This window comes from Clarias gariepinus, chromosome 15 (genome assembly GCF_024256425.1).
Source record: "Clarias gariepinus isolate MV-2021 ecotype Netherlands chromosome 15, CGAR_prim_01v2, whole genome shotgun sequence".
NCBI lineage: Eukaryota > Metazoa > Chordata > Actinopteri > Siluriformes > Clariidae > Clarias > Clarias gariepinus.
This window is the reverse complement of record NC_071114.1, coordinates 31,772,501-31,799,384: the sequence shown is the minus strand read 5'-3', so window position 1 is coordinate 31,799,384 and position 26,884 is coordinate 31,772,501. Positions and strand designations below refer to the sequence as shown.

At 44.5% G+C, this 26,884-nt stretch overlaps 2 protein-coding genes across 4 annotated transcripts in view; one reads left to right on the top strand and one right to left on the bottom strand.

Annotated features, from left to right (window-relative positions):
* pde3b (phosphodiesterase 3B) overlaps nt 1-2,863 on the bottom strand; it is an 84,376-nt gene extending 81,513 nt beyond the window's left edge. For 2 of the 3 annotated variants that reach the window (XM_053512498.1, XM_053512499.1), the window contains exon 1: nt 1,727-2,863. In XM_053512498.1, coding sequence (XP_053368473.1) covers nt 1,727-2,587 — 861 coding nt within the window. In that variant the 5' untranslated portion in view covers nt 2,588-2,863. The remainder of the gene's footprint in view (nt 1-1,726) is intronic. The other variant, XM_053512500.1, reaches the window with a different exon arrangement.
* Nucleotides 2,864-6,163: 3,300 nt separating this feature from the next.
* copb1 (COPI coat complex subunit beta 1) lies at nt 6,164-16,755 on the top strand. Its single transcript, XM_053513394.1, has 22 exons — nt 6,164-6,243; nt 7,099-7,256; nt 7,351-7,580; nt 7,667-7,836; nt 8,185-8,299; nt 8,627-8,719; nt 8,960-9,097; nt 9,178-9,297; nt 9,418-9,525; nt 9,909-10,055; nt 10,871-11,016; nt 11,665-11,761; nt 11,994-12,154; nt 13,690-13,810; nt 13,919-14,146; nt 14,265-14,444; nt 15,074-15,218; nt 15,362-15,481; nt 15,594-15,739; nt 15,819-15,908; nt 16,024-16,179; nt 16,509-16,755. The coding sequence occupies exons 2-22, from the start codon at nt 7,166-7,168 to the stop codon at nt 16,566-16,568; spliced, it is 2,862 nt and encodes a 953-aa protein (XP_053369369.1). The 5' UTR covers nt 6,164-6,243; nt 7,099-7,165; the 3' UTR covers nt 16,569-16,755.
* Nucleotides 16,756-26,884: the final 10,129 nt, after the last annotated feature.

Below are 26,884 nucleotides of genomic sequence, written 5' to 3'. Positions count from 1 at the left end.
AAAGTAAAGTTTAGTTTTTCCATCACAGTTTCTGAGTAATAAACACAAGAGTGAGATGAGAAGATGTTCAGCTGTGTGAGGGTTCTGAGCTTCAGGATTAGGGTCAGGGTCAGGGTCAGAGTCAGGGTCAGAGTAAGGGTCAGAGTAAGGGTGAGGGTGAGGGTGAGGGTCAGAGTAAGGGTCAGGGTCAGGGTCAGAGTAAGGGTCAGGGTAAGGGTCAGGGTCAGAGTAAGGGTCAGGGTCAGAGTAAGGGTCAGAGTAAGGGTCAGGGTCAGAGTAAGGGTCAGGGTTATACATTCATTAAGATCTCCCCGAGCTCCACACCCCCACACTGACCTTTGCCCCCAACTCTGTGCTGCACACACTACCCTGACTCACTGATTGCAAAGTATTTTAACTGTTATACACACACACACACACACACATACATGTTTATATATAACAATAGAAAGCTTTGTTAAATAAACACACATTAAGATTATAAGTCTTTACAGTGTGGAATGTGTGTTTATAAGTTTAATTTTACACATTTTAACTTTAACAGAAGTAGCTAGGTGACATCAATTTTTTAATAAATATTAATGGAGAACTCAACGTTAAACTTGATTAATTCATCAGAAGTTCATCAGATTCAGAATCTTGAGACGTTGAGAAATTAAATCTTTTTTTCTTTTGCAGGCAATTAGTTTAATCATCAGACTAATCCTGTCTTTAATTAGATTTATTCCCCAAACGCTCCACTGTGTGACCGTGGTGTGTCCATTACTCTCTCACACATCATTAAAATGTTCTGGAAATGTAACCAAATGATAATTTTATTTTAAAAAAGAGAAACTGTAGCCACGCCCCTCACCTCCAAGTTCGGCTAAAACATTAAGACTTTTTTATTTCATATTTCATATTTATATCATGTTTAAGAGAAAGGCAAATTTAAAAATATATATTTCCCTTTGTTATAAATAAATAAATAAATAAATAAATAGCATGTTTTATAACTTATCTTCAGAAATCTAAAGTTTAAGATATAAAGTATTTTTAAGAGAAGTAGAAAGTGAGAGATTTGTGTTCCAGACCTGAAGAAGAGCCTGGGAGAACTAAGCAGGTCTGAAACCATGTAGGGTAAAATTTAGAGAGATTTAGGTGTGAAATATTTCCCCCATCCCGGAAAGGTTCTGAACCTGATGATGATGGTGTGTGTAAGGTGTGTGTGAGTTGATGATGGTGGTGGTGTGTATGTGTGTGAGGTGTGTGTGAGTTGATGATGGTGGTGGTGTGTATGTGTGTGAGGTGTGTGTGAGTTGATGATGGTGGTGGTGTGTATGTGTGTGAGGTGTGTGTGAGTTGATGATGATGGTGGTGTGTATGTGTGTGAGGTGTGTGTGAGTTGATGAGGGTGGTGGTGTGTATGTGTGTGTGAATTGATGATGATGATGTGGTGTGTATATGTGTGTGAGTTGATGATGATGATGATGATGATGATGGTGGTGGTGTATATATATGTGTGTGAGTTGATGATGGTGGTGTGTATATGTGTGTGTGAGTTGATGAGGGTGGTGGTGTATATATATGTGTGTGAGTTGATGATGGTGGTGTGTATATGTGTGTGTGAGTTGATGATGGTGGTGTGTATATGTGTGTGAGTTGATGATGATGATGATGATGGTGGTGGTGGTGTGTATTTGTGTGTGTGTGTGAGGTGTGTGTGAGGTGTGTGTGAGACATGTACCTGTTCCCGTGAGATACAGGGCAGCGAGGGTCTCCTCGGCCTCCTCCAGCCGCCGCAGTAGTTCCCGGACGTCTCCCCGAGGGACACGCAGCTGGACCTGCGCCTGGGCCTCACCACGGGCACGCGCTCCTCGGCGGCCCGGTGGGGCGGTTCCCGGGGCGGGTGCGAGCGGTCGAACCCGAGGCCCAGCACGGAGCCGGTGACTGCGGCGGCGCAGGCGAGGAGGGGCCTGAGCGCGGGGGCCACGGCGCCGAGCCCGGCGTGCGCGAGCAGCCAGGCGGCGCCGGAGAGCAGCAGCACCAGCAGGCTGTGTGAGAGGCGGAGCCCCGGGGGCAGCAGGGTCAGCGCCCCCACACACCCGAGCGCCGGTAGCAGACGCCCCGCAGTGCCGCCCCCGCCGCCGCCCCCCTGCTCCCCCTCCCCCCAGCGCAGCGCCTCCCCCAGGTAGCAGCACACCGGCAGGGCCACGAGCCACGCGCGCCCGCTCTCGCGCCTCCGCCGCCGCAGGTAGAAGGTGAGGAAGAAGTGCGCGCTCCCGATGCTGAAGAGCGGGCTGAGGGCGCGCGCGGTGTCCCACAGGAGCGCGCACAGTTCGGCGCTCGGAAAGCGGCGCGTGAGGAGGAAGAGGAGGAGGGAGAGCGCGAGCGCGGCCAGTGCTCCCGCGCAGGCGGCGGAGGCGCGCGACACCCCGGGGGAGCCCGAGCCCGGGCCCGGGCCGGTACCGGAGCGGCACGCGCTGTAGAGGAGTCCCCGCGGCGGGTCCTGCCTGAGCGGAGTGACGCAGCCCCTCACGTAGCCGTTCCTCTCCGCCTTACCGCCGCCGCCGCCGCGCGGAGCCTCGCCCTCCTCCCGACCCGACATGATTCTCCCTCCGCCCGAACCGACACTCGCTCTCACACACACACACACACACACACGCACGCGCGGTCCGGTCCGGTCCGGTCCGGTCTCACACTCTCATCCCGCCGCCCGCGCGCACTCTCACACACGCGCGCACACACACACGGTTTACACAGCGCGCGCGCTCCGGAACCAGCTCAAACGCGCTCGGGCATGGCTCTTTTTTTTTTTTCTTCTCTCTCTCGACTGTAAAGGAAGAAGCTGGAGCTGTGTTGTTGTCTCAGGGCTGAGGAGTTCCACAGCGCCGCCTGCTGGAGGACATGCACAGTGGTGGAGGCCGGATCCGTGTCCCAATCGGCTTTCTGCTCGACACGGAGTGCACTTGGGAGGGTGCAGGAGCTGGTCCACTCCTCGATGTAGTGCACTTACCCCGCTTGGGGGAATTCAGTCACGCATGCGCGCTAGTTTCATACGTCCCCTAATAAATATGAGTTAAACTGACCATGGCAGCTATATAATAATAATAAAATAAATAATAATCTCTGATATTTATTACCACTTATTTCACATTACCCTACATCCTATTCCTTTTCTTTTTTATTATTGTTTGTTTGTTTCAAAATTCTAAATTTATAGTGTGATATTCAGTGAAATACCGCCCATGACCTAAAATGTAAAAAGGAGAATAGCATATTCAAATAAAGAATATATAATATTAAATAAGAAAATAAAAAAGAAAGTAGAATATTCAAATAAAGAATATAAAATAAAATGATACAAATTTCGAAAAAAAAAAAATTCAGCTGTAAAAACAGATTTCAACCTGTCTGCTGATTTTCATGACCCCCAAAAAGCCTCGGATCCTGGGGGAAAAAATCTTTGAAAGAACAAGAGGGCCCTCTCACACTATGACAACAATGAAAGAGTACAGACATTCAGTTCTGCAGTGAAAGATAAAGTGACAATTGTGAAAACTATTGAAGAAGTATAGCTCTCTCTCTCACTACACATGTCTCTCCTGAGCTGCCAGTGATCCAGACCCCCTCTGTCCTCTGGAGCTCTCTGACTCGTCCTGGTGTCCCTCTTCTGGTTGGAGATCTCGTCACATGATGCCCTGTTTGGTCTGTCTGGGATGTGTCTGGTGACTGGGGACGGTTCCACTTTGTCATGAAGACGGTCCTGGTCTCGCTCGATAGTTCAGGACTGGAGTTTCCTACAGTCTACCTGAGCCTCCAATAACGAACTGGACTCCATATTAACTTAACCGGGGCGGTCCATACTATGAGGAAATAGAGGGTCATTTCAGTATTTTATTAGCAACATATTGTACATCTGAGGAACGGATTATATCCCCAAAACAAGGTTTGCAATATTTCCACTCTCTCTCATTCTGCTTTACTTTGTGATTTAACAGCCATGTGTAGCCAAAGTAATGAACACACTGAGGTCCAGACATCAGTAGTGTCTGAAAGTTCTGCGGCTGTTTTCTGATGTTCTCCAGGTGTCAATTTCAAAATGTAAACAGCAGTGACAGAAGTGTGGAAAAGATTTACAGTTCAAGACTATTTCATTTGTATAGCACTTTGAGACACATTGCCTTCAAAAACTTGACAACCTCATTTATTCCCATTCAGAGTTGCATTAATTTTTGCTCAAGATCTTGTACTGACAATGGGAGAGTTGAGCTTCTCTGTAAAGACTTCTCCAGCACGTCACCAAGACTTTCACGGGAGTTAAGGTCAGGACTCTTTAGTGTCTGCCTTCCTGTAGCTGCTGCATCAAATTCAAAACACTGGTGATTTCCTAAAGCTAAAAATCGGCCCAGCACCCACTTACCGCTCAGCTCTAATCCACCCCCGGACCCAGAGGAAGTACACTGTACTCTATACCATACTTCACACCATACTGTACACTATAATCTATACCATACTGTACACAATAGACTATACTATACTGTACACTATACTCTATACCATACTGTACACTATAAGCTATACCAAACTGTACACTATACTCTATAACATACTGTGCACTATACTCGATAGCATACTGTACACTATACTCTATACCATACTGTACACTATAAGCTATACCAAACTGTACACTATACTCTATAACATACTGTGCACTATACTCGATAGCATACTGTACACTATACTCTATACCATACTGTACACTATAATCTATAACATACTGTACACTATAATCTATAACACACTGTACACAATACTCTATAACATACTGCGCACAGTACTTTATACCATACTGTACACTATGGTCCACTCTATACCATACTGTACACTATACTCTATACCATACTGTACACTCTGAGCTATACCATACTGTACACTATACTCTATACCATACTGTACACTATACTCTATACCATAATGTACACTATACTCCATATCAGTTTGTACACTATACTTTACAGCATACTGTACACTATACTCTATACCATACTGTACACTATACTCTATACCATAATGTACACTATACTCCATATCATACTCTACACTATAATCTATACTATACTGTACACTATACTCTATAACATACTGTACACTATACTCTATACCATACTGTACACTATAATCTATACCATACTGTACACACTACTCTATAATATACTGTACACTATAATCTATACCATACTGTACACTATACTCTATAACATACTGTACACTATAATATATACCATACTGTACACTCTACACCATACTGTAAACTATAATCTATAACATACTTTACACTATACTCTATAACATACTGTACACTATACTCTATAACATACTGTACACTATAATATATACCATACTCTAGACTATACTCTATAACATACTGTACACTCTACTCTACACCATACTGTACACTATACTCTACACCATACTGTACACTATACTCTATAACATACTGTACACTATACTTTATAACATACTGTACACTATAATCTATACCATACTGTACAGCATACTCTATACCATTTTGGACACTATACTTTACAGCATACTGTACACTATACTCTATACCCTACTGTACACTATACTCTATACCCTACTGTACACTATACTCTATAACATACCGTACACTATAATCTATACCATACTGTACACTATAATCTATACCATACTGTACACTATACTCTATACCATACTGTACACAATACTCTATACCATACTGTACACTATAATCTATACCATACTGTACTCAATACTCTATACCATACTGTACACTGTACTTTATAAGATACTGTGCATGTATAGAGTACAGTATGTTATAGAGTATACTGTATAATGTATACTCTATACCATAAGCCATACCCCATACAATATGTCATACCGCACTGCACACTTTGCAGCATACCATACTGCACACTACACTACACTAGTGCTACACTGTATGCCATAATGTACATTCTGTACCATATATTACATTATATACTGTAGTGTGTACTATATTTATAGTACAGTACTTCGCACTTCCCTGCTCTACAGTTAACTGCAGTACACATGCAGATGTATTAGCTAAAGAATTCAAAATACAGCATCGCGTTTGACTCTTGTCGCGTGCCGTACTGTGGGCGTGGTTATCTGCCTGCGGTTCCACGTCACTCCATAGACTCAGACTCCATCTCGGACCCGGATACAGGCAGGAAGCGGAGCAGAAACTTAAAGAAGGTAACATTCTTTACCTCATAAAATTCTCTATTCAAAAATCTTGTTTTATTAACTGTGTTATTCTAAACGTTAATATATTGTAGGCTGTAAGTAGCTCGGTGTCGGTTTGTGTGTGTTTGTGTGTGTGTGTATCTGGCCACGTAGACAGAGCTGTTGAGTGTTAGGTTGAGCGCACCGGAGTGCGTACTACACTACTGACTAGTGCGGATAGAGCAGCGCGCGCCTGGCCGGCGGCCTGAGCCCGTGCGTACTGCGCAGTATGCTAGTGTGTAGTATGGAGCGGCGTTAGCCTGCTAGCTGTAAACGCAATACTCTACTATACTCTATTTTACTGACTGTACCGTGTCTGACTGCGCTCAGGAGGAGTGAGTACTAAAGGCTAAGAGCTAATGTAATTGACTGAGGCAATGTTAGAGGAGTTTTAATGTGGTATAGGCGTCTAACGAGACTTAGCATAGCACAGATAACGCAGCTAACGCTAGCTGACTAGCCGGAGCTCAGCTCACAGAACTCGGGCTGATTCTCAGCACCCTGTGTGTGTGTGTGTGTGTGTGTAATGGGGGGATGACACGGATGGATGTCAGGTCTTTACCACGGCGTTGTGCGGAAGTATTGGCACCCCCGTTCAGCTTCTCTGTCCTTAAACACCTCAGATCTTTCTCCTGATCTCACATTTCACTTAACTGCATCATTTCACTTCCATAATTTTTTTTAAATAATCAAAAAATATGTTAAAGTTTAACATTGACCAGAGAAACCTGGCTCCAGGTGTGTGTGTGTGTGTTGAGTCGTGGTGATCAGCGAGTGTTGTGTGTTGGACTTTATGATTTTTTTTTTCCTTTACTGCACTGACAGATCCGCGTGTTTCCGTTCATCCTCTCTGACTGGCGTCTGCTGAAAGGACGAGGATCTCTCCAGCACCATGACCGCAGCGGAGAACGTGTGCTACACCCTGATCAATGTCCAGAGTGACTCGGAGCCTCCGTCAGAAGTCAGCCTGAAAGCTGATCTGGGTACAAACACCACCAAAAATGTGTGAGCTCGAGTTCTAACGTGTGAGAGTGCTGGAGTACATCCTAACAGCTCTGTGTTCTTGATGTTGAACAGAGAAGGGGGAGATTAAAGCCAAGACGGAGGCGCTAAAGAAAGTCATCATCATGATCCTGAACGGCGAGAAGCTGCCCGGGCTGCTGATGACCATCATCCGCTTCGTGCTTCCTCTCCAGGACCACACCATCAAAAAACTGCTCCTGGTTTTCTGGGAGATCGTACCCAAAACCACTCCTGATGGAAAACTGCTGCAGGAGATGATCCTGGTGTGTGACGCGTACAGGAAGGTAAGCGCCCTTCATGGTACACGCTCCAAACTCAGTGTTATAGATCAGGGTGCTGTAAGTCACTTTGTGTATGTGATTGTGTTCAGGATCTTCAGCACCCTAACGAGTTTATCCGCGGCTCCACACTGCGCTTCCTGTGCAAGCTGAAGGAGGCGGAGCTTTTAGAGCCATTGATGCCGGCCATCCGCGCCTGTCTGGAACATCGCCACAGCTACGTACGCCGCAACGCTGTCCTCGCCATCTACACCATTTACAGGTTGGGCTGCAGCACGCAAACACACACACACAATTTTTTTATTTCATCACTTTAGCGTTTTTCCACTGTGCATTGTGGTTTCAGTTTAACTTTCTCCTGTGGATTATTTTTAGCTAATCTAGTTATAAAGTTTTCTTCATGTTTTAGATGAAACAGTTGGAGAGTTTTGTATCTAATGTTTTTGTTTTATGCCATAATTTACTCTTTTATTTATTTTTTCCTCTCTCGCTCTAGTTTTGACTTCCAGCTTTTGACCCTGAAAACGAGTGTTGTTTTGTTAAACATGTTCAGCACGGGTGTGTGTTTTTTCTCTTATGCTTTTTCTTTTGTTTTCTTTCTTTTGTTTAGGAACTTTGAACATTTGATCCCAGATGCTCCGGAGCTGATACACGACTTCCTGGTGAATGAAAAAGACGCGAGCTGCAAAAGAAACGCCTTCATGATGCTGATCCACGCCGATCAGGTAACACTCTATTCCATCATTTATTAAAAATCAAATACAATATTTCACTAAGGTAGTAGTTTTACTTTAAGTTCTACTTTTTATATAACGTTATTTTAGTTATTTATCTCCTTTGTTATCAGAATGTTTAAAACTCTTATCACCTGCAGCTGATTTTTGTCTCTTAGCCAGCGCCTGATCTTTTTTTATTTACTTATTTGAGTGACTGGTTCCTATTTCTTCTTATTTTTCATTTATATAGATATAATTAAAAAACATTCCATTAATGTTAATCATTCTCAGCAGTGTCAGTATTGGTCTAAGAGCTTAATTTTCCCCTGATCTCAGGACAGAGCTCTGGACTACCTCAGCACGTGTATCGATCAGGTCCACACGTTTGGAGACATCCTGCAGCTGGTGATTGTAGAGCTGATCTACAAGGTGAGTTCTTCTTGATTTTACGTGATGATGAGCTCTGAGTTTGTCACGCCTGTTTATGCATTTAGATGTTTTGACTCCACAGCAAACGGCTATAGGGGGCTATTATTTATAATCACACTGCAGGGGATGAGTTCGATTCCTATTAAATGTTTCTTCCTCATGTGATCTCGGGGAGTGTGTCCTCCCTGAAAATATCATAATATCCATTGTTAAAACTTTGTGTGTGTGTGTGCGCGCCAGGTCTGCCATGCTAACCCGTCAGAGCGAGCTCGCTTTATCCGCTGCATCTACAACCTGCTGCAGTCGTCCAGTCCAGCTGTGAAATACGAGGCAGCTGGAACTCTGGTCACTCTGTCCAGCGCCCCAACTGCCATCAAGGTCCGACTCCACCGACCCACATCTGTCTCATAAATCGCACTGGTTCTTGTGTAAAACTGTGTGTGTGTGTGTGTGTCCAGGCTGCGGCTCAGTGTTATATTGACCTGATCATTAAGGAGAGTGATAACAACGTGAAGCTGATTGTACTGGACCGCCTCATCGAGCTGAAGGAGCATCCCACTCACGAGCGCGTGCTGCAGGTATGACATCATCACCGTCCTGAAGCTGGAGTACAGAGGTTATATGTAGTGTGTACGGGTTTCGGCTTGGAACCTCATCACAGGATTCATGCGCGGCTCTTTTTATTTTTTTTCTCCCAGGACCTGGTGATGGATATCCTGAGGGTTCTGACCACACCGGACCTGGAGGTGCGCAAGAAGACTCTGCAGCTGGCGCTGGACCTGGTGTCGTCTCGTAACGTGGAGGAGGTGCGTGTGTGTGTTAATAAAAAGTGTTCATTATTGTAATAACTTGTTTTTATACAACGGTTAATTCCGAGTAACCTGATTGGACGAGGGCTGTTGTACTGAATATCAGCACGTCTGTGATAAATTTAGTACTCAGGCCTGCTGGACTACGACCACATCACAGCTGCAATATATCCGGCACAACAGCACTCTCTTCAGTGTGATATTGCTCAGATATTATAGTCTGTGTTCAGTAAGAGCAAGACTTTTTAATTTTCTCTTACGAAGGAGCAGCGAGTTTTTTTCTCAGTCAGGGTTTGGTGTTTGTGTTTTTCCTTTTGTGTAATCATAAGGCACGCTGAGGGGTACGGATGCTAAAGCCCTGTGATGTTTTTTCATTGCAGTTGGTGATCGTGCTCAAGAAGGAAGTGATAAAGACCAACAATGTGACCGAACATGAAGACACGGATAAATACCGCCAGCTGTTAGTGAGAACTCTCCACTCCTGCAGTGTTCGCTTTCCCGACATGGCTGCTAATGTCATCCCTGTGGTGAGTGTTTGGACACACACACGGTACATTCCACTGAGATAAAAAAACAAAAAAAACATGAAACACGTCATCTGACTGTCCAGTTTGTTAAGAACACCAGGACACTCTGACAGTCCTGCATAGATCCCTAGAGATCCAGGTCGAGAGCTTCAGTTAGTGTTCACACCAGACACCAGAGGAGAAGTCTGTAAGGTCTGATCTCTGTCAGGTTACCCGTGGCCTGGTTGTCAGAAGGCTGGTTTGCGTATTTCACACACTACTGCTCTTCTGCTGCTCCGATTCTCACACACAGCACTCTAAAAAATAACACTGCATTTGATTCCATAATAAGTATAGTTTATAAAATTGTAAAAGGCTGGCTACAAAGGATGTGTAGCTTTGGCCTTATTTAGTAAGTTGGACATCGTAAACTGGAGACTAGAAGTTTGTACAGTGAGATGTACTGTGTTTGTACAGTGAGATTAGAGCCGTACAGAGTGTTTACTGCGAACACTGACGGGGTGTCCAGAAAGTGTTCAATTAATCTGAGAAGGTTTGTAAAACACTCCTTAATCTGGTAAATACAGGCTCATTTATTTAAAGTTTTTTTTTTTTAATGTAAGTGATGTGTATTTAAATTTACAATAAACTTTATTGAATACGTACATTCTTAAATGTTAAAGCTCATTTCCTGCAAGTCGGTTATGGTTTGTTTTATATGCAGTAATGACAAATAGTTAACACAGTAATTTATTCAATATCATGTTTTATATCTAAATATATTTAATATGTCCAATGTTAAGTAGTAGAAGTATTTTGTTTGTGTGTGTGTGTAGCTGATGGAGTTCCTCAGTGACACTAATGAAGCAGCTGCTGCAGATGTGTTGGAGTTTGTGCGTGAGGCGATCCAGCGGTTCGATGCGCTCAGAGCGCTCATCATTGAGAAAATGCTGGAGGTTTTTCACGCCATAAAAACCGTCAAGTAAGTGTGCTGGGTGTCGGTGTAAAAGTGCTGCAGGAGTCACGCTGGTTCTGACCGAGCAGGAGTCGGGTTTGGGTCCGTGTATAACCCGGGTTCACATTTGATGGTTTTTGCCCGATTGTGTCTAAATATGAATGAACACAGCAGATTCACCACCCATGATTAAACTTTGTGTAGCACACACGCGCGCACACACACGCGCGCACACACACGCGCACACACACACACACGCACAGGGTCAACACCAGGGTCTAAGGGGTTTATCACGGACCAGCTGATGAGAATAACTTGCACATCTGGAGACACTTTTTTAAAAACTTAAACACAAGTAAGGCCACGCCCACAAAACCCCTCCCAGTTTGCAGGTTTTCCATAACGGTTTTAATCTTCAGCTGTGTATTAATTGACTTTATACACTCACAGACCAATATTAATTGTTATTTGTATTTTTTTATTAAGTATTTGTTATGGAAAGATACAAATCTATCAAATGTTAAAGATCACACACACACACACACCAGACAGCACTCTGTGCACACAGGTAGCTTAATCCTCTTATCTTATCTTGTTTGTTACGGAGTTGCTGTAGTGCGTTTATGTTGGTTTTAAACTGTGTGTGTGTGTGTGTGTGTGCGCGCGCACCGACAGAATTTACAGAGGCGCCCTGTGGATTTTGGGAGAGTACTGCAGCACTAAAGAGGACATCCAGAGTGTGATGACTGAAGTGCGCCGGTCACTTGGAGAGGTAACACACTCCATATGTGTCAGGAAGAGACTGTAAAATGTTCAGATTACACACGCGCACACACACACACACACACACACACACACACACTGCTCAGTGCATCAGTAAGTCAGAGGTCCTGTGTATACACCTGTCTTACCTGTGCATATGCTAATGCTAATATTGTGACTGTAAAGGAGCTTTTCATTTATTTTAATTTGGTGTGTGTGTGTGTGTGTGTGCGCGCACACAGATCCCCATAGTGGAGAATGAGATAAAGAAGGAGGCGGGGGAGCTGAAGGTGGAGGAGGAGGTGAGTGCAGTGCCGATGCAGAAGCTGGTGACGGAGATGGGAACCTACGCCACTCAGAGCGCTCTCAGCTCCAACAGACCCTCGAAGAAGGAGGAGGACAGGTGTGTGTGTGTGTGTGTGTGTGTGTGTGTGTGTGTGTGTGTCTGAGAGAGTGTCTTAAGAGTGTGTGTGTCCTGTAACCAGCAGGATCTTCTCCCACTGCTCTCAGGCTGTGTCAGGGTCAGTGCCCTTCCCACTCTCACACTCGGACACACACTCTCCAGCGAGGGGAGCAGTGCGCCCTTCTCCTAAAATTATTCAAATTTTTTCACCTTCTGTTAATTTGGAATAATTTGGGATTTTGTGTGTGATGATCTCAGTGAAGGTGTTCCTTATTTGTTGATATTTTTGGCAGTAAAGAAGGAAGTGTATCTCCGTCTCGACCTCACCGCTCGTACACTGAGCACACAGTCTCTGCTCTCTGGGCAGCCAGGTTCTCCTGTGTCTGCCCGTCTCCACAGCCAGACGGTGCTCACTCAGCCTGTATCTGCTCAGGATCTGTCTCTGCTTTATATCTCTGACGGTGAAGAGATACTCTGCCAATTCATATTCTCTCTTTAGGGCCCGATAGCAGTGTAGTCTGGACTGGGTTTGGGTCTGACTGTCCCAGTGCTCCAGATACACTCTCCTTATCTGATCAGTGATGTGTGTGTGTGTGTGTGTGATTCTGATGAGACTGTGGTGAGCAGTGCTGCTCTGAGACTGCAGTGTGTTAGGGGTTAGTGTGTTAGTGAGTCTCAGGACCAGCTGACAGAGGGGACTGGGTTTAGGGCCGAGCTCTTGGGTTCTCAGTGCTTCGTACTGCAGGGTGTCTCATTACTCAATTTAAGATGTTCATAGAATTTTACTGCCCTTTTCTGGACGGCTATAATCAGCGGGAATCGTCCTAATTCTGCCCTACATGCGTTAATTGGTGTTTTTCTCTGAACTTTGAGGAGATTTCTACAGAATTCTGCATGTAGGGACTCTGTGGGATGTTTGTCCCAGTGAGTGTGGTCGTGTTTACTGAGTCGACCCCAAACCTCACATCCGTACAGCGCAATAGGCTCGATGACGCTATCAAAGATTTTACACCAGATTCTGATTGGGATGTGTGTTTTGTAGAATCTTTTCTTAATTGCATATAGAGCTCTTCATGCTTTTTCTTTCTGTGCATTTACTCCCAGATCAAAGCCTCCGGAGGCGCTGAGTTTCAGTCCCAGGTAGTCATAGTGTAACGCGTGCTCTAGGGTGGTGTTTCCCAGAGTGAACATGTCTGTTTTTCTGAGATCTGGCCTTTTTTTGGAAGATGATAATTTTGGTTTTTGTCAGATTGACTGTCAGGGCCCAGTTCTGACGGTACCACTCCAGCAGGTCCAGGTGCTGCAGCAAGCCGTGTTTTCTCTTTCTCTCTCCCTCTCTTCCTGCCTCTCTCTCTCCCTCCCTAACTCTGTCCTGTTTTATTAAATTCTTAAACAGCAGTAAAGTCTAGGAATAAAGAATTAAACACAGGAATTAATAATAAAATAATAAACTAATAGTTAACCTTGACGTGTGTGTAAGAATTTGTATTGATTGATTGTAAAGTGTTTATAATAAAGTGTTTGTCCTTGTCCAGGCCTCCTCTCAGGGGTTTCCTGTTGGACGGGGATTTCTACGTCGCTGCGTCTCTCGCCACCACGCTGACTAAAATTGCCCTGCGATATGTCGCCATCGTCACAGACAAGAAAAAGCAGAATGTAATAAAGCTTTATACTCTTTTCTTATTAATTTAAGAAATTTATTAATTTCTTATTAATAACTCGCACTGAAGTGACCTCCTGTGTTCCTGTGTTGGTGTTAATCAGTCGTTCGTAGCCGAGGCCATGCTGATCATGGCCACCGTGCTGCACCTGGGGAAGTCGTCCCTGCCCAAGAAGCCCATCACGGACGACGACGTGGAGCGGATCTCCCTGTGTCTGAAGGTCCTGTCCGAGTCCTCGCCGCTCATGAGCGACATCTTCAACAAGGAGTGCCGCAGGTCGCTGTCTCACATGCTGACCGTACGGCTGGAGGAGGAGAAACTGTCTCAGAAGGTCCGAACTCTCGGTTCTCCTTCATTTACTGTGCAGCGGGTCGGACCATGTACCGCTGTGAGTGTGTGTGTGTGTGTGTGATCACACTGAGGTGTTTGGTTTCTATGGAATTTTACAGAAAGAGTCTGAGAAGCGTAACGTGACGGTGCAGGCCGACGACCCCATCTCCTTCATGCAGCTCACGGCCAAGAACGAGACGAGCTCCAAGGAGGACCAGTTCCAGCTCAGCCTGCTGGCGGCCATGGGCAACACGCAGAGGAAGGAGGCGTCCGACCCCCTCGCCTCCAAACTCAACAAGGTAACGTAACGCGGCCCACCACACACACGCACTCCATTGCACACTGTACAGTCGGGTGTGTTACCTGAGAACATGTATATCATAAACTATGATAGGGATTTTCTCCCTAAATTAAGTCGTGTCCAATTCCTCCCCGTCACTAGGGGGCTCCACATTAAGGCTACTACGACCACTCAGTCGAGAGGGCCGAAGACTATCACGTGTTTCCTCCGAACCACGTGACGCCACCGGCCGCATATTTTCGACCTGCTCGCTCACTCATCGTGGGGGGGGCGGAGTCACATACTCGGAGGACAGCGCTATCAGCTCCTTCCGCCTGTGTGAGCTCTCAGACGCCTCTGATTGGCTGTAGAGCCGTGATTAATGTGGGAGAAAATCAGGGAAAAATCTCCCAAAAGAAACGTTTGGCTCTTAGTTCACACTGCGTTTAAAATGAGATTATTGATGACGTTTGTGTGAATATTTTATTTAAGGTTGAGGATATGTAATAATCACAGCAGTCCTGTATGTTCACCTCTTGGCCAGCAGATGGCAGTGTGACAGAATACAGCTTATGTGGACAATCTGTCTCTCTCTCTCCCTCTGTCACTTTACGTCCGGTTTGAATTTCCGTATATTCTCCTCCACAGGTGACGCAGCTAACCGGTTTCTCGGATCCGGTGTACGCCGAAGCGTACGTCCATGTTAACCAGTATGACATCGTGCTGGACGTGCTGGTGGTCAATCAAACCAGCGACACCCTCCAGAACTGCACTTTGGAACTGGCCACACTGGGTACAGGCTCTGTTCCGACATCATCTCTCCTCCATCTGTTTAGTGTTCTTTTTCTCTGTGTGTGTGTGTGTGTGTGTGTGTGCTCAGTTCTTCACGCTGTGTGTTGTTGAGTGTAAATCAGACGTGCTGTTTTAATCTTGCAGGTGATCTGAAGCTGGTGGAGAAGCCGTCTCCTCTCACTCTCGCTCCTCACGACTTTGCCAACATCAAAGCCAATGTGAAAGTGGCTTCCACAGAAAACGGCATTATCTTTGGGAACATCGGTGAGGAGCCCCTCCCTCTGTACAGCTCCGCCTCACGGACACAAAGTCGTGTATTTAGCCTGGAGGTGCTTTTCTGTATTTAATGTGTGTGTGTGTGTGTGTGTGCATGCAGTGTACGACGTGTCCGGAGCAGCCAGCGACAGAAACTGTGTGGTTCTCAGTGACATTCACATCGACATCATGGACTACATCCAGCCGGCTTCATGCACCGACGCAGAGTTCAGGCAGATGTGGGCGGAGTTTGAGTGGGAGAACAAGGTAAGGAACCGAACCTCTGGTGAAACACAGACTGATATTTCCGTAGATTCTCGCTGCTCATCTTTCTCGTTCTCCAAAGGTTACCGTGAACACCAACATTACAGAGCTGAACGATTATCTCCAGCACATCCTCGGCTCCACCAACATGAAGTGTTTAACTCCAGAGAAGGTAACGCTGAGAACACCAATCCATCTCTCCCTCTCTCTTCTTCTTCTCTCCTCACCCACACTTACTCATTCATAAAGTCGTGTGTGTGTGTGTGTGTGTGCACGCTGCAATCCAGGCTCTCTCTGGCGTGTGTGGATTCATGGCTGCTAACTTGTACGCTCGCTCCATCTTCGGCGAGGACGCGCTCGCTAACGTGAGCATCGAGAAGCCGATCCATCTCGGACCCGAAGCTCCGGTTAATGGCCACATCCGCATCCGCGCCAAGAGCCAGGTGAGGAACCACAGAGTAATCGGACAAGAACGGCTGCAAAAACCTGAACTGTGTGTGTGTGTGTGTGTGTGTGTGTGTGTAAGTAGCTTCAATTTATTAATGCAGAGGACGTATCGCTGTGTTTCACTTTCTGATGTGGTGATTGAACATCTGCCAAAATATTTAAAATGGGTAAAGGTGTCAAACCCGAAGGATCAGTGGTGTGTTAGTGTTGTAGTATTTATACTTGTCGTTAATTTGAGCTTGTTTGGTAAAATATCACAGGATTGATTTTGTATCACTCGGCTGTAGATTCCTTTTCCTGATATTTTGGTCTGTTTCCTCCACAGGGCATGGCCTTGAGTCTGGGAGATAAGATCAATCTGTCCCAAAAGAAGACGCTCTCATAAAGCTTAAAGCTCGTCATTGGGAAGTTCTTGTGGGTTTTTTTTTTCTTTCTCTCCTTTTCTTTTCCTCTATCCCTCCGTTTCTGACTTGCGTACACGTCAGCGCAGTGGGATTCAAATAAAAGCAGTAAGACTCTTAATGTGTCCTCATTTATCTGAAATGTGCACCAATAAATATCACCAGACTCTGTGTCCTGTCTCCTGTTCTTATTTCTGCATTAATGTATTCGTTGAATTAAAAAACAGGTACCTACCAGAACTCCTGTACGTGTGTCTCTACTTTGATTAAACACCTTGAAAGTGTCTCCGGGCCGTTATTACTCTCTACAGGGTGGAGTGGATGTTAAACGTTAACTGTAGAACTGTAAATTATTTACCGTTTTTGCTCTGTACTGTAACTACATCTGCATGTTTAAACTCCTAATTGAGTTATTTTTATATAATTATGATGAGTTAAAAACGCTCTCTGACTGTAGAATTTATTTTAATTAACTTTTGGAAGAGACAAACGCATAATGTTTCTCTTGGCTTTTTAATACACTATGTCCAACAGACTTTGGTATTCCCTCATTAAAGATGTTTTAGGCTGAGCTGTGAGCCACAAATGCACCGCTGTCTTCAGTTCTTTATCAGAAGTGAATGCTCGTCCCCATAGAGCTACTTTAGGGGGTCCAAACAGGTGAAAGTCTGATGGAGTGAAACCTGGGCCCGTATTCATAAAGCTTCTTCTAATTCTCTAAAAGCTCCTATCTTAGCTTAAAAAGTCCTATCTGGGAGTCCTAGACTAAAAGTGATTTAGGGCAACTCTGAGTAAGGAAAGTACAAAACCCTTTATCTTAGTGAGGGGGTGTGGTCGACCCCGTTACTGGGGATGATGCAGCAATTCAAGGACTGTGATTGGTTGATTAAAAAATAACCTCTGACCTCTTAAGAAACTCTTATGCCTCGTAAAAGTCTTCCTCACTAATCTTAGAAGCTGTTTTTAGGGCTAAGATGTTTCGTGAATCATTTTTATCTTTGCTAAGATTTAGTCCTGAATTTAAGATGAAATTCTAAGAAAATGTCATAAATCTAAGAATAAGGAGCAACTTTTAGGTGTAAGAAGCTTTGTGAATACGGGCCCAGAACTATAAGAAGGACAGTTTAACACCTTCAAGTGTCGACAGTTGGGAGTAGAAGTGTGCAGACGGACATAGTCATGCAAGATCATGTTGACCTTGGATATCGGTCCTCTGTGTTTAAGTTTAGTCTTCAGCTCTTCAATAAGCGTCTCACTGTAACGTTCTGTCGAGTGTTGAACCTTTTTCCTGATGATGTTCCAATACTTCTGGCCCTTGAGAATCCCAAAAAACCCTAAGCATTGATGAACTTTCCAGCTGATGGTCGACTTTTGAACTTCTCGGTCTGTGATTGATGACGTTTCCGTTCCACACGCTGCCGTTTACCCTCAAGCTCGTAGTGATGAATCTGTGTCTCGTCCCCAGTAACGATTCTCTTAAAGAAACATTCACCTTCCTCAGAGTATCACTCAGAAGTTTGCAGATATCCAAACACTCCTTTTTATGCTCTTCCAATAGTTGTTTCAGCACCAGGTACACCTCCGTCCCCCCCCAAAAAAAGCCAAGAATCGCTGCACTCAGCTCTTCTTTTGTGCAAATCACAAGCTTGGCGTGACACTGACCCAAAGCACACAACAAAACTGACCACACGGTGATTGAAGGAGAAAAAGGTGAATGTCCTTGCATGGCCTAGTCAGAGCACAGACTTAAACCCCATTAAAAATCTGTGCAATAACTTGAAGACTGCAGCCCACAAACAGTCACCATCAAATGGAACCCAACTTTTTTTCTGACATGTTGGTGTTATATCTTTCATGGTAAAAGTTGAGTAAATACAGCAGGAAAATAACACAAATTGTGTCCGTCTTCATTTCAAGACTGCAAAACAGGCCTGTTAAGTTCCCAGGTGAGCTGTTAACTTTCCCAGCCGGAGGTTTAGAGAGAGCTGATTGGCCGAGCTCTTTTAGAGGGGAGGGATGAGAGGTACTTTGTGCTCCCACATTAATCACGGCTCTACAGCCAATCAGGGGCGTCTGTGAGCACGCGGAAAGAGGGGATAGCACTGTCCTCCGAGTGTGTTACACCGCCCCAATAGTGCGTGAGCAAGCAGTTCGAAAAGATGCGATTGGCTGGCGTCACGTGGTTCGAAGGAAACACGGGATAGTCTTCGTGTTAGACTAAGTGATAGACTGGGTGGTAGCAGTAGCCTTAATGTGGGAGCCCCCTAGTGTTGGGGGGGAGGGAGGGAATCGGGAAAAAATCCCAAAAAAAAACAACAAAATGTGATTATATTAAAGGAAATTATTATTATTATTTTAATACCCACTGTATATCCATAGGAAGAAAAGATTCATTAAACTAAGAGTAATAGCATTCCCAGTATAACAACACACCTGAGCCCGAGACAACATCTGGAGCATCTTACCTGGGTAGAGAAGAAAAAGAACCGGGCTGTTGAAAGTCATCAGTGCAGTCGCTGTAATACACTGAGGAGCGGTTGGTGATGATGCCCTGAATGGTAATGTACAGTGTAAATGTACACAAGGATCCCGTAGCGCAGGTTGGCCTTTTTTCAGTTTTCTCAGAACATAGAGGTGCCGTGGTGCTGTTTTTTTTTGTTTGTTTGTTTTTTTACCAGAAGTTCAAGAACTTAAAGCTCAGTACACACTCAGCAGCAGCTCTGATGTGAAAGGGAGCCTGATTGATTTTCAGCACCTCTGAAGTATTGTAGTGACTATTGTAATGCCTTACTGTCTGGTTGTTCAGCTAGATGCATAAATAAGCTTCAGCTAGTCCAGAATGCAGCAGCGAGAGTCCTCACTAGAACCAGAAGATATGAGCACATCACCCCTATCTTATCTTCACTCCATTGGCTCCCTGTGAAATTTCGCATTGATTTTAAAATACTACTCTTGACATATAAAGCATTAAATGGTCTCGCGCCGCAGTATCTGAGCAAACTGCTAGTGTCTTACGATCCGCCACGCCTACTTCGATCAAAGGATGCAGGCTGCTTGTCAGTACCGCGTATTATGAAAAATACAGCTGGGGGCAGAGCTTTTTCTTACAAAGCCCCAAAGTTATGGAATAGTCTTCCAAATAGTGTTCGGGACTCAGACACAGTCTCAGTGTTTAAGTCCAGGCTAAAAACCTATTTATTTAGCCAAGCATTTTTATAAATAGATTAGCCTTAGGTAAAGGAGCAGATCTGGGGGACTCATGGACGTAGAGTATTATGGTAAACTGGTATGTTTGGATGCTGTCTTCCTCACTCTCATTGATCACTCAGGTTTGCTGCCGGTGAGGTGATTGGTTGCTTTACATCTCAGGAAGCCCTCATGTCTGTGTTTCCTTCTGGCTCCTCCCTTTTAGTTATGATGTCATAGTTAGTCCTGCCGGAGTCTCTGCTTGCACTCTACAGTTAATATACATTCACATTATACATTATATGACTGTGACCAGACCTAACTGTTATCTCTCCTCTTCTGCTCTCTCTCCCCCTCTCTCTCTTCCCTCTCTCTGTCGAGCTACACATGTCGTTCCTGAGCTGCCAGTGATCCAGACTCCCTCTGCCCTCTGGACCTGTCTGACCCATCCTGATGCCACACTTCTGGTTGGAGATTTCGTCACATGGATGCCCTGAGTGTCTCTTTACGATGCGTCTGGTGTCTGGGGACGGTTTCACTTTACCTTAAAGATGATTCTGGCCTTGACTGATGTTGACAGCTGTTTCTCTGGGGACTTGACTTGGCTGCAGTTGCTCGAGAGTTCAGGACTGAAATACAAGTCTACCTCAGCCTCCAATAACTACATGGACTTCATATTATCATTAATTGACATGAACTGTTATAGCTGAACTGCCTGCCACCTAACACACAGTATGAACTCAGATCAATTCCTGCTCTCTCTTCTTCTTCTTTGTCTTTCGACTGTTCCCTTTCAGGAGTCGCCACAGCGAATCATCTGCCTCCATCTAACCCTATCCTCTGCATCCTCTTCTCTCACACCTACTAACTTCATGTCCTCTCTCACTGCATCCATAAATCTCCTCTTTGGTCTTCCTCTAGACCTCCTGCCTGGAAGTTCAAACCATAGCATCCTTCTACAGATATATTCACCATCTCTCCTCTGAACATGTCCAAACCACCTCAATCTGGCCTCTCGGACTTTATCTCCAAAACATCTAGCATGGGTTGTCCCTCTGATAAACTCATTCTTAATCCAATCCATCCTTGTCACTCCCAAAGAGAACCTCAACATCTTCAGCTCTGCTACCTCCAACTCTGCCTCCTGTCTTTTCTTCAGCGCCACTGTCTCTAAGCCGTAGAGCATTGCTGGTCTCACCACTGTCCTGTACACCTTTCCTTTCATTCTCGCTGATACTCTTCTATCGCACACACCTGACACTTTTCTCCACCCATTCCAACCTGCCTGTACCACCTCTTCACCTCCTTTTCAAACTCTCCGTTGCTCTGGACAGTTGACCCTAAGTACTTAAAATCCTGCACCTTCTTTACCTCTGCTCCCTGTATCCTCACCGTTCCTCTTGGGTTCCTCTCATTTACACACGTGTATTCCGTCTTGCTACGGCTAACCTTCATTCCTCTGCTTTCCAGAGCATACCTCTACCACTCCAAATTTTCCTCCACCTGTTCCCTGCTCTCGCTACAAAGCACAATGTCATCTGCAAACATCATAGTCCATGGAGACTCCTGTCTTACCTCATCTGTCATCCTGTCCATCACCAGAGCAAACAAAAAGGGTCTCAGGGCCGATCCTTGATGCAGACCCACCTCCACCTTGAACTCTTCTGTCACACCTACAGCACATCTCACCACTGTCTTACAGCTCTCATACATGTCCTGCACCACTCTAACATACTTCTCTGCCACTCCAGACTTCCTCATACAACACCACAGCTCCTCTCTTGGCACCCTGTTGTACGCCTTCTCTAAATCTACAAAGACACAATGCAACTCCCTGTTACCTTCTCTGTACTTGTCCATCAGCAGGAAAATACTGCATCCGTTGTACCCTTCTACTGGATGAAACCATATTGCTGCTCACAAATGCTCACCTCTGCCCTTAACCTAGCTTCCACTACTCTTTCCCACAGTTTCATTGTATGGCTCATTAGCTTTATGCCTCTGTAATTGCCACAGCTCTGCATCTGCCCTTGTTCTCAAAGATCGGCACTAATACACTTACATTTAGGCATTTGGCAGACAGACGCTCTTATCCAGAGCAACTAACATTTTTATCTCATTATACATCTGAGCAGTTGAGGGTTAAGGGCCTTGCTCAAGGGCCCAACAGTGGCAACTTGGTGGTTGTGGGGTTTGAACCTGGGATCTTCCGAACCGAAGTCCAATGCCTTAACCACTGAGCTACCCCTGGCTTCTCCACTACACTTCTCCTCCATTCCTCTGGGATCCTCTCACTTTCCAAAATCTTGTTAAACAGACTAGTCAGCTTCCAGACCTCCACAGGTATGTCATCAGGATCAACTGCCTTTCCCCTCTTCATCCTCTTTAACGCCCTCCTCACCTCACTCTTACTGATTTTTGCTACTTCATGCTCCACAACAGTCATCTCATCTACTCTTTGTTTCCTGTCATTTTCCTCATTCATCAACTCCTTAAAGTACTCCTTCCATCTTCCCATTACCCTCCTGGGCATCTGTCAGTACATTTCCATCCCTATCTTTAATCACTCTAACCTGCTGCACATCCTTCCCATCCTCCCTTTCCGTGTATACACTCCTGGACTTTCTTGTTCCACCACCAAGTCTCCTTGTCCACTTTCCCCTTACCTGATGATACACTAAGTACCCTCCTACCTGTCTCCCTGATCACATTGGCTGTAGTTGTCCAGTCAACTGAAAGCACCTCCTGACCACCCAGAGCCTGTCTCAAATTCTCCCTAAAAAACTGCACAACATTCTTCCTTTTTCAACTTCCACCATTTTGTCCTCTGCTCTGCCTTTGTCCTCTTCACCTTTCTTACCACCAGGGTTATTTTACACACCATCATTCTGTGTTGTCTGGCTACACTCTCCCCTACCAACACTTTGCAGTCAATGATCTCTTTCAGGTTACAACGTCGACACAAGATGTAGTCCACCTGAGGGCTTCTGCCTCCACTCTTATATGTCACCCTATGTTCCTGCCTCTTCTGGAAGAAAGTATTTGTAGTGGTTTTCTTTCTTTGTCCTATTGACCACTATGGTGGCTGAGCTAGAGTGTCTGACCAACTTGTCCAAGGAGAATAATTCACGTCCACAAGTGTTTTGATGTCCAGAAATAAGAAAGGGTTTATTACAAACAAATAAAAATATAAAGCTCATTGGTTCTTAAAGTTAATCAAAATAAGGATTGCAAAGATGAACAAAGGATTCAACAGAGCAGCCTCTCCTTGGGCCTTTGGTGTCGAAGACTGTAGCTTCCTGCTCCGGCCACGCCCCCCAGGTAGTATCACCTACCATTAAAGATTAAAGGCCCAGCCACTAGAGGGAGATTCAATTCAATTCAATTCAATTTTATTTGTATAGCGCTTTTAGCAATTTTCATTGCCGCAAAGCAGCTTTACATAGTCAAAAGAATTATTTAAGTTTGTATGAAATGTGAATTTGTATGAATCAAAATGGTCAGTTTGTCCCTGGTGAGCAAGCCGAGGGCGACAGTGGCAAGGAAAAACTCCCTGAGATGGTAATAGGAAGAAACCTTGAGAGGAACCAGACTCAACAGGGAACCCATCCTCATTTGGGTGAAACAGAAAGCAGTAAATGATCTGCATTTATACAGTGTGTAGGGTGGGACGCAGTTCAGCTATAATAGCTGATGTTAATTGATGTTAATATGGAGTCCAGGTAGTTATTGAAGACCCAGGTAGACTTGTAAGAAGTTCCAGTCATGAACTATCGAACTGTCAAGTCCCCAGAGAAACAGTTGCCAACACCAGTCAAGGCCAGAACCATTTTCTATGTAGAGAGAATCATTCCCAGACACCAGACGCATCCCAGAGAGACACACGGGGCATCCATGTGACGAGATCTTCAGCCCGAAGCGGGGCACCAGGATGGGTCAGACAGGTCCGGAGGGCAGAGGGAGTCTGGATCACTGGCAGCTCAGGAACGACATGTGTAGCTCGACAGAGAGAGAGAGAGAAAGAGTGAAAGGGGGGGACAGGAGGAGAGAGGAAAAAGAAAGAGGGGGGGAAAGAGAAGAAGAGGAGAGATGGCAGTTAGGTATGGTCACAGTCACACAATGTATAATGTGAATGTATATTAACTGTAGAGTGCAAGCAGAGACTCCGGCAGGACTAACTATGACAGCATAACTAAAAGGGAGAGCCAGAAGGAAACACAAACATGAGGGCTTCCTGACATGTAAAGCAAACAATCACCTCACCGTCAGCAAACCTGAGTGATCAATGAGAGTGAGGAAGACAGCATCCAAACATACCAGTTCACCATAATACGCTACGTCCATGAGTCCCCCAGATCTGCTCCTTTACCTATGGAAAATCTATTTATAAAAATGCTTGGCTAAATAAATAGGTTTTTAGCCTGGACTTAAACACTGAGACTGTGTCTGAGTCCCGAACACTATTTGGAAGACTATTCCATAACTTTGGGGCTTTGTAAGAAAAAGCTCTGCCCCCAGCTGTATTTTTCATAATACGCGGTACTGACAAGCAGCCTGCATCCTTTGATCGAAGTAGGCGTGGCGGATCGTAAGACACTAGCAGTTCGCTCAGGTACTGCGGCGCGAGACCATTTAATGCTTTATATGTCAAGAGTAGTATTTTAAAATCAATGCGAAATTTCACAGGGAGCCAATGGATGGAAGATAAGATAGGGGTGATGTGCTTATATCTTCTGGTTCTGGTGAGGACTCTCGCTGCTGCATTCTGGACTAGCTGAAGCTTATTTATGCATCTAGCTGAACAACCAGACAGTAAGGCATTACAATAGTCCAAACTAGAGGTGATAAAAGCATGAACTAGTTTTTCTGCGTCGTTTAGCGACAATAAATTTCTTATTCTGGCAATATTTCTGAGGTGAAAGAATGCTATCCTGGTAATATTATCTACATGTGCTTTAAATGAAAGGCTGGAATCAATAATCACACCAAGGTCTTTCACTGTTGCATTTGATGGAACAGAAAGGCCATCTAAAGTTACGGTGTGATCTAAAATTTTACTCCTAGCTGTATGCGGTCCTATGACTAGAACTTCTGTCTTATCCGGATTTAGCAGAAGGAAGTTAATTAGCATCCAATTTCTTATGTCCTGCACACATTGCTCAATTTTAGTAAGCTGTTTTTTCTCATCAGGTTTTGCTGAGACATATAACTGTGTATCGTCAGCATAACAATGAAAACTAATACCATGCTTACGGATTATGTTGCCCAGAGGAAGCATGTAAAGGGAAAAAAGCAGTGGACCTAAAACTGAACCCTGCGGAACGCCAAACTCCACTAGAGAACATGCAGAATAATCACCATTTAAGTCTACATACTGATAACGATGGGTCAGATAGGATCTGAGCCAGGAGAGGGCTGTACCCTTAATTCCCACTACATTTTTTAATCTGTGAAGAAGAATAGCGTGATCAACAGTGTCAAAAGCTGCACTGAGGTCAAGTAATACAAGCATAGTTACACAACCCTGATCAGAGGCCAATAGAATGTCATTTACTACTTTAACGAGCGCTGTCTCTGTACTGTGATGAGGCCTAAATCCTGACTGATACAGTTCATGTATGCCATTTCTATGTATATATGAGCATAGCTGCTCCGCTACTATCTTTTCCAGGATCTTAGAGATAAAGGGGAGGTTTGATATTGGTCTGTAACTGGACAGCTGACAGGGGTCGAGGTCAGGTTTCTTAATTATTGGTTTGATAACTGCTAATTTAAAAGATTTTGGAACATATAACATAACAGGGGTTCTATTATTGCTGGTACTATCTTTTTAAGAAAATGTGTCGGTACAGGATCTAATATACAGGTTGATGAATTTGAAGAAGAGATGAGTGAAATTAATTCATTCTCTTCAAGGGTAGTAAAGTATTTTAGGTTCTGGTCTGACATGGCTAGATTAACATCTGCATCAATTACATTGTTCGGTTTTAAAACCTCAATTTTATGCCTAATATTTACAATTTTATTATTAAAAAAGTTCATGAAGTCCTCACTATTGCATGATGTTGTTGTGGAGATTTCTGCAGTGGTCTTATTTCTGGTTAATTTGGCTACAGCATTAAATAAGAATCTAGGATTATTTTTGTTATTTTCTATAAGAGTGGAGAGATATGTTGATCTAGCTACACTAAGAGCTTTTCTATAGTTCAGGATGCTCTCCTTCCATGCAATTTGAAATACTAGTAATTTAGTTTGACGCCATTTACGTTCTAATTTCCGAGCGGTCTGTTTTAAAGTGCGCGTGTGATCGTTATACCAGGGAGCAAGTTTTTTATCTCTAATAATTTTTCTTTTGACTGGAGCTACATTATCTAAGGTATAGCGAAATGTCGACTCTAAATATTCAGTCGCCTGATCGAGTTCTGTGGGGTCAGACGGTGATCTAATCGAAGTTGGGAACTCTGGGAGATTACAGATAAAACTCTGTTTGGTAGTTGATGTGAATGTAACTCAGAGATGACTCAGAAAGACACAGAAAGTGACATACACTTAAAGGAGCCAATATACTGTTTATAAAGTATAAAGAAAGAAAGACATACATTACACATCTTCTAACAGCAGGCACAATTTAGTAATTGGACGCTCTAGGATGCCTGTCTGGGTTTTAAGTTTTACTGATCGGACCAATCCACCGGAATCGGGCTTTGTCTCCAGGACTCTTGCCAGAGGCCATGACGACCTAGGGGAAGTGGGGTCAACAATTACCACGATGTCCCCAATGTTGATGTTTTGTCTAACCTTGGACCACTTCTGCCGTTCTTGCATTAGAGTCAGATATTCTTGTGCCCATTGTTTCCAGAATAAGTCTGCCAGATACTGTACTTGTTTCCACCGTCGCCTGGTGTACAAGTCAGCTTTGGAAAACTCACCAGGAAGGAGTATAGGTTGGGATTTTAGTAGGAGAATGTGGTTTGGGGTAAGGGGTTCCAAATCAAAAGGATCAGAGGATGTAGTGGTGATTGGGCGGATTTTAAGAATGGCCTCAACCTCACAAAATAGTGTCTAAAGACTTTCGTCAGTTAGTGTTTGTTCGTGTACTACTGCCATTTCCATC

Excerpts from the sequence above, each read along its gene's own strand:
- copb1 (XM_053513394.1), top strand. The coding sequence starts at position 7,166 with ATGACCGCAGCGGAGAACGTGTGCTACACCCTGATCAATGTCCAGAGT. Across the intron at positions 7,257-7,350 it reads CAGCCTGAAAGCTGATCTGG|AGAAGGGGGAGATTAAAGCC; the intron begins GTACAAACACCA and ends GATGTTGAACAG. Across the intron at positions 11,017-11,664 it reads CACGCCATAAAAACCGTCAA|AATTTACAGAGGCGCCCTGT; the intron begins GTAAGTGTGCTG and ends GCGCACCGACAG.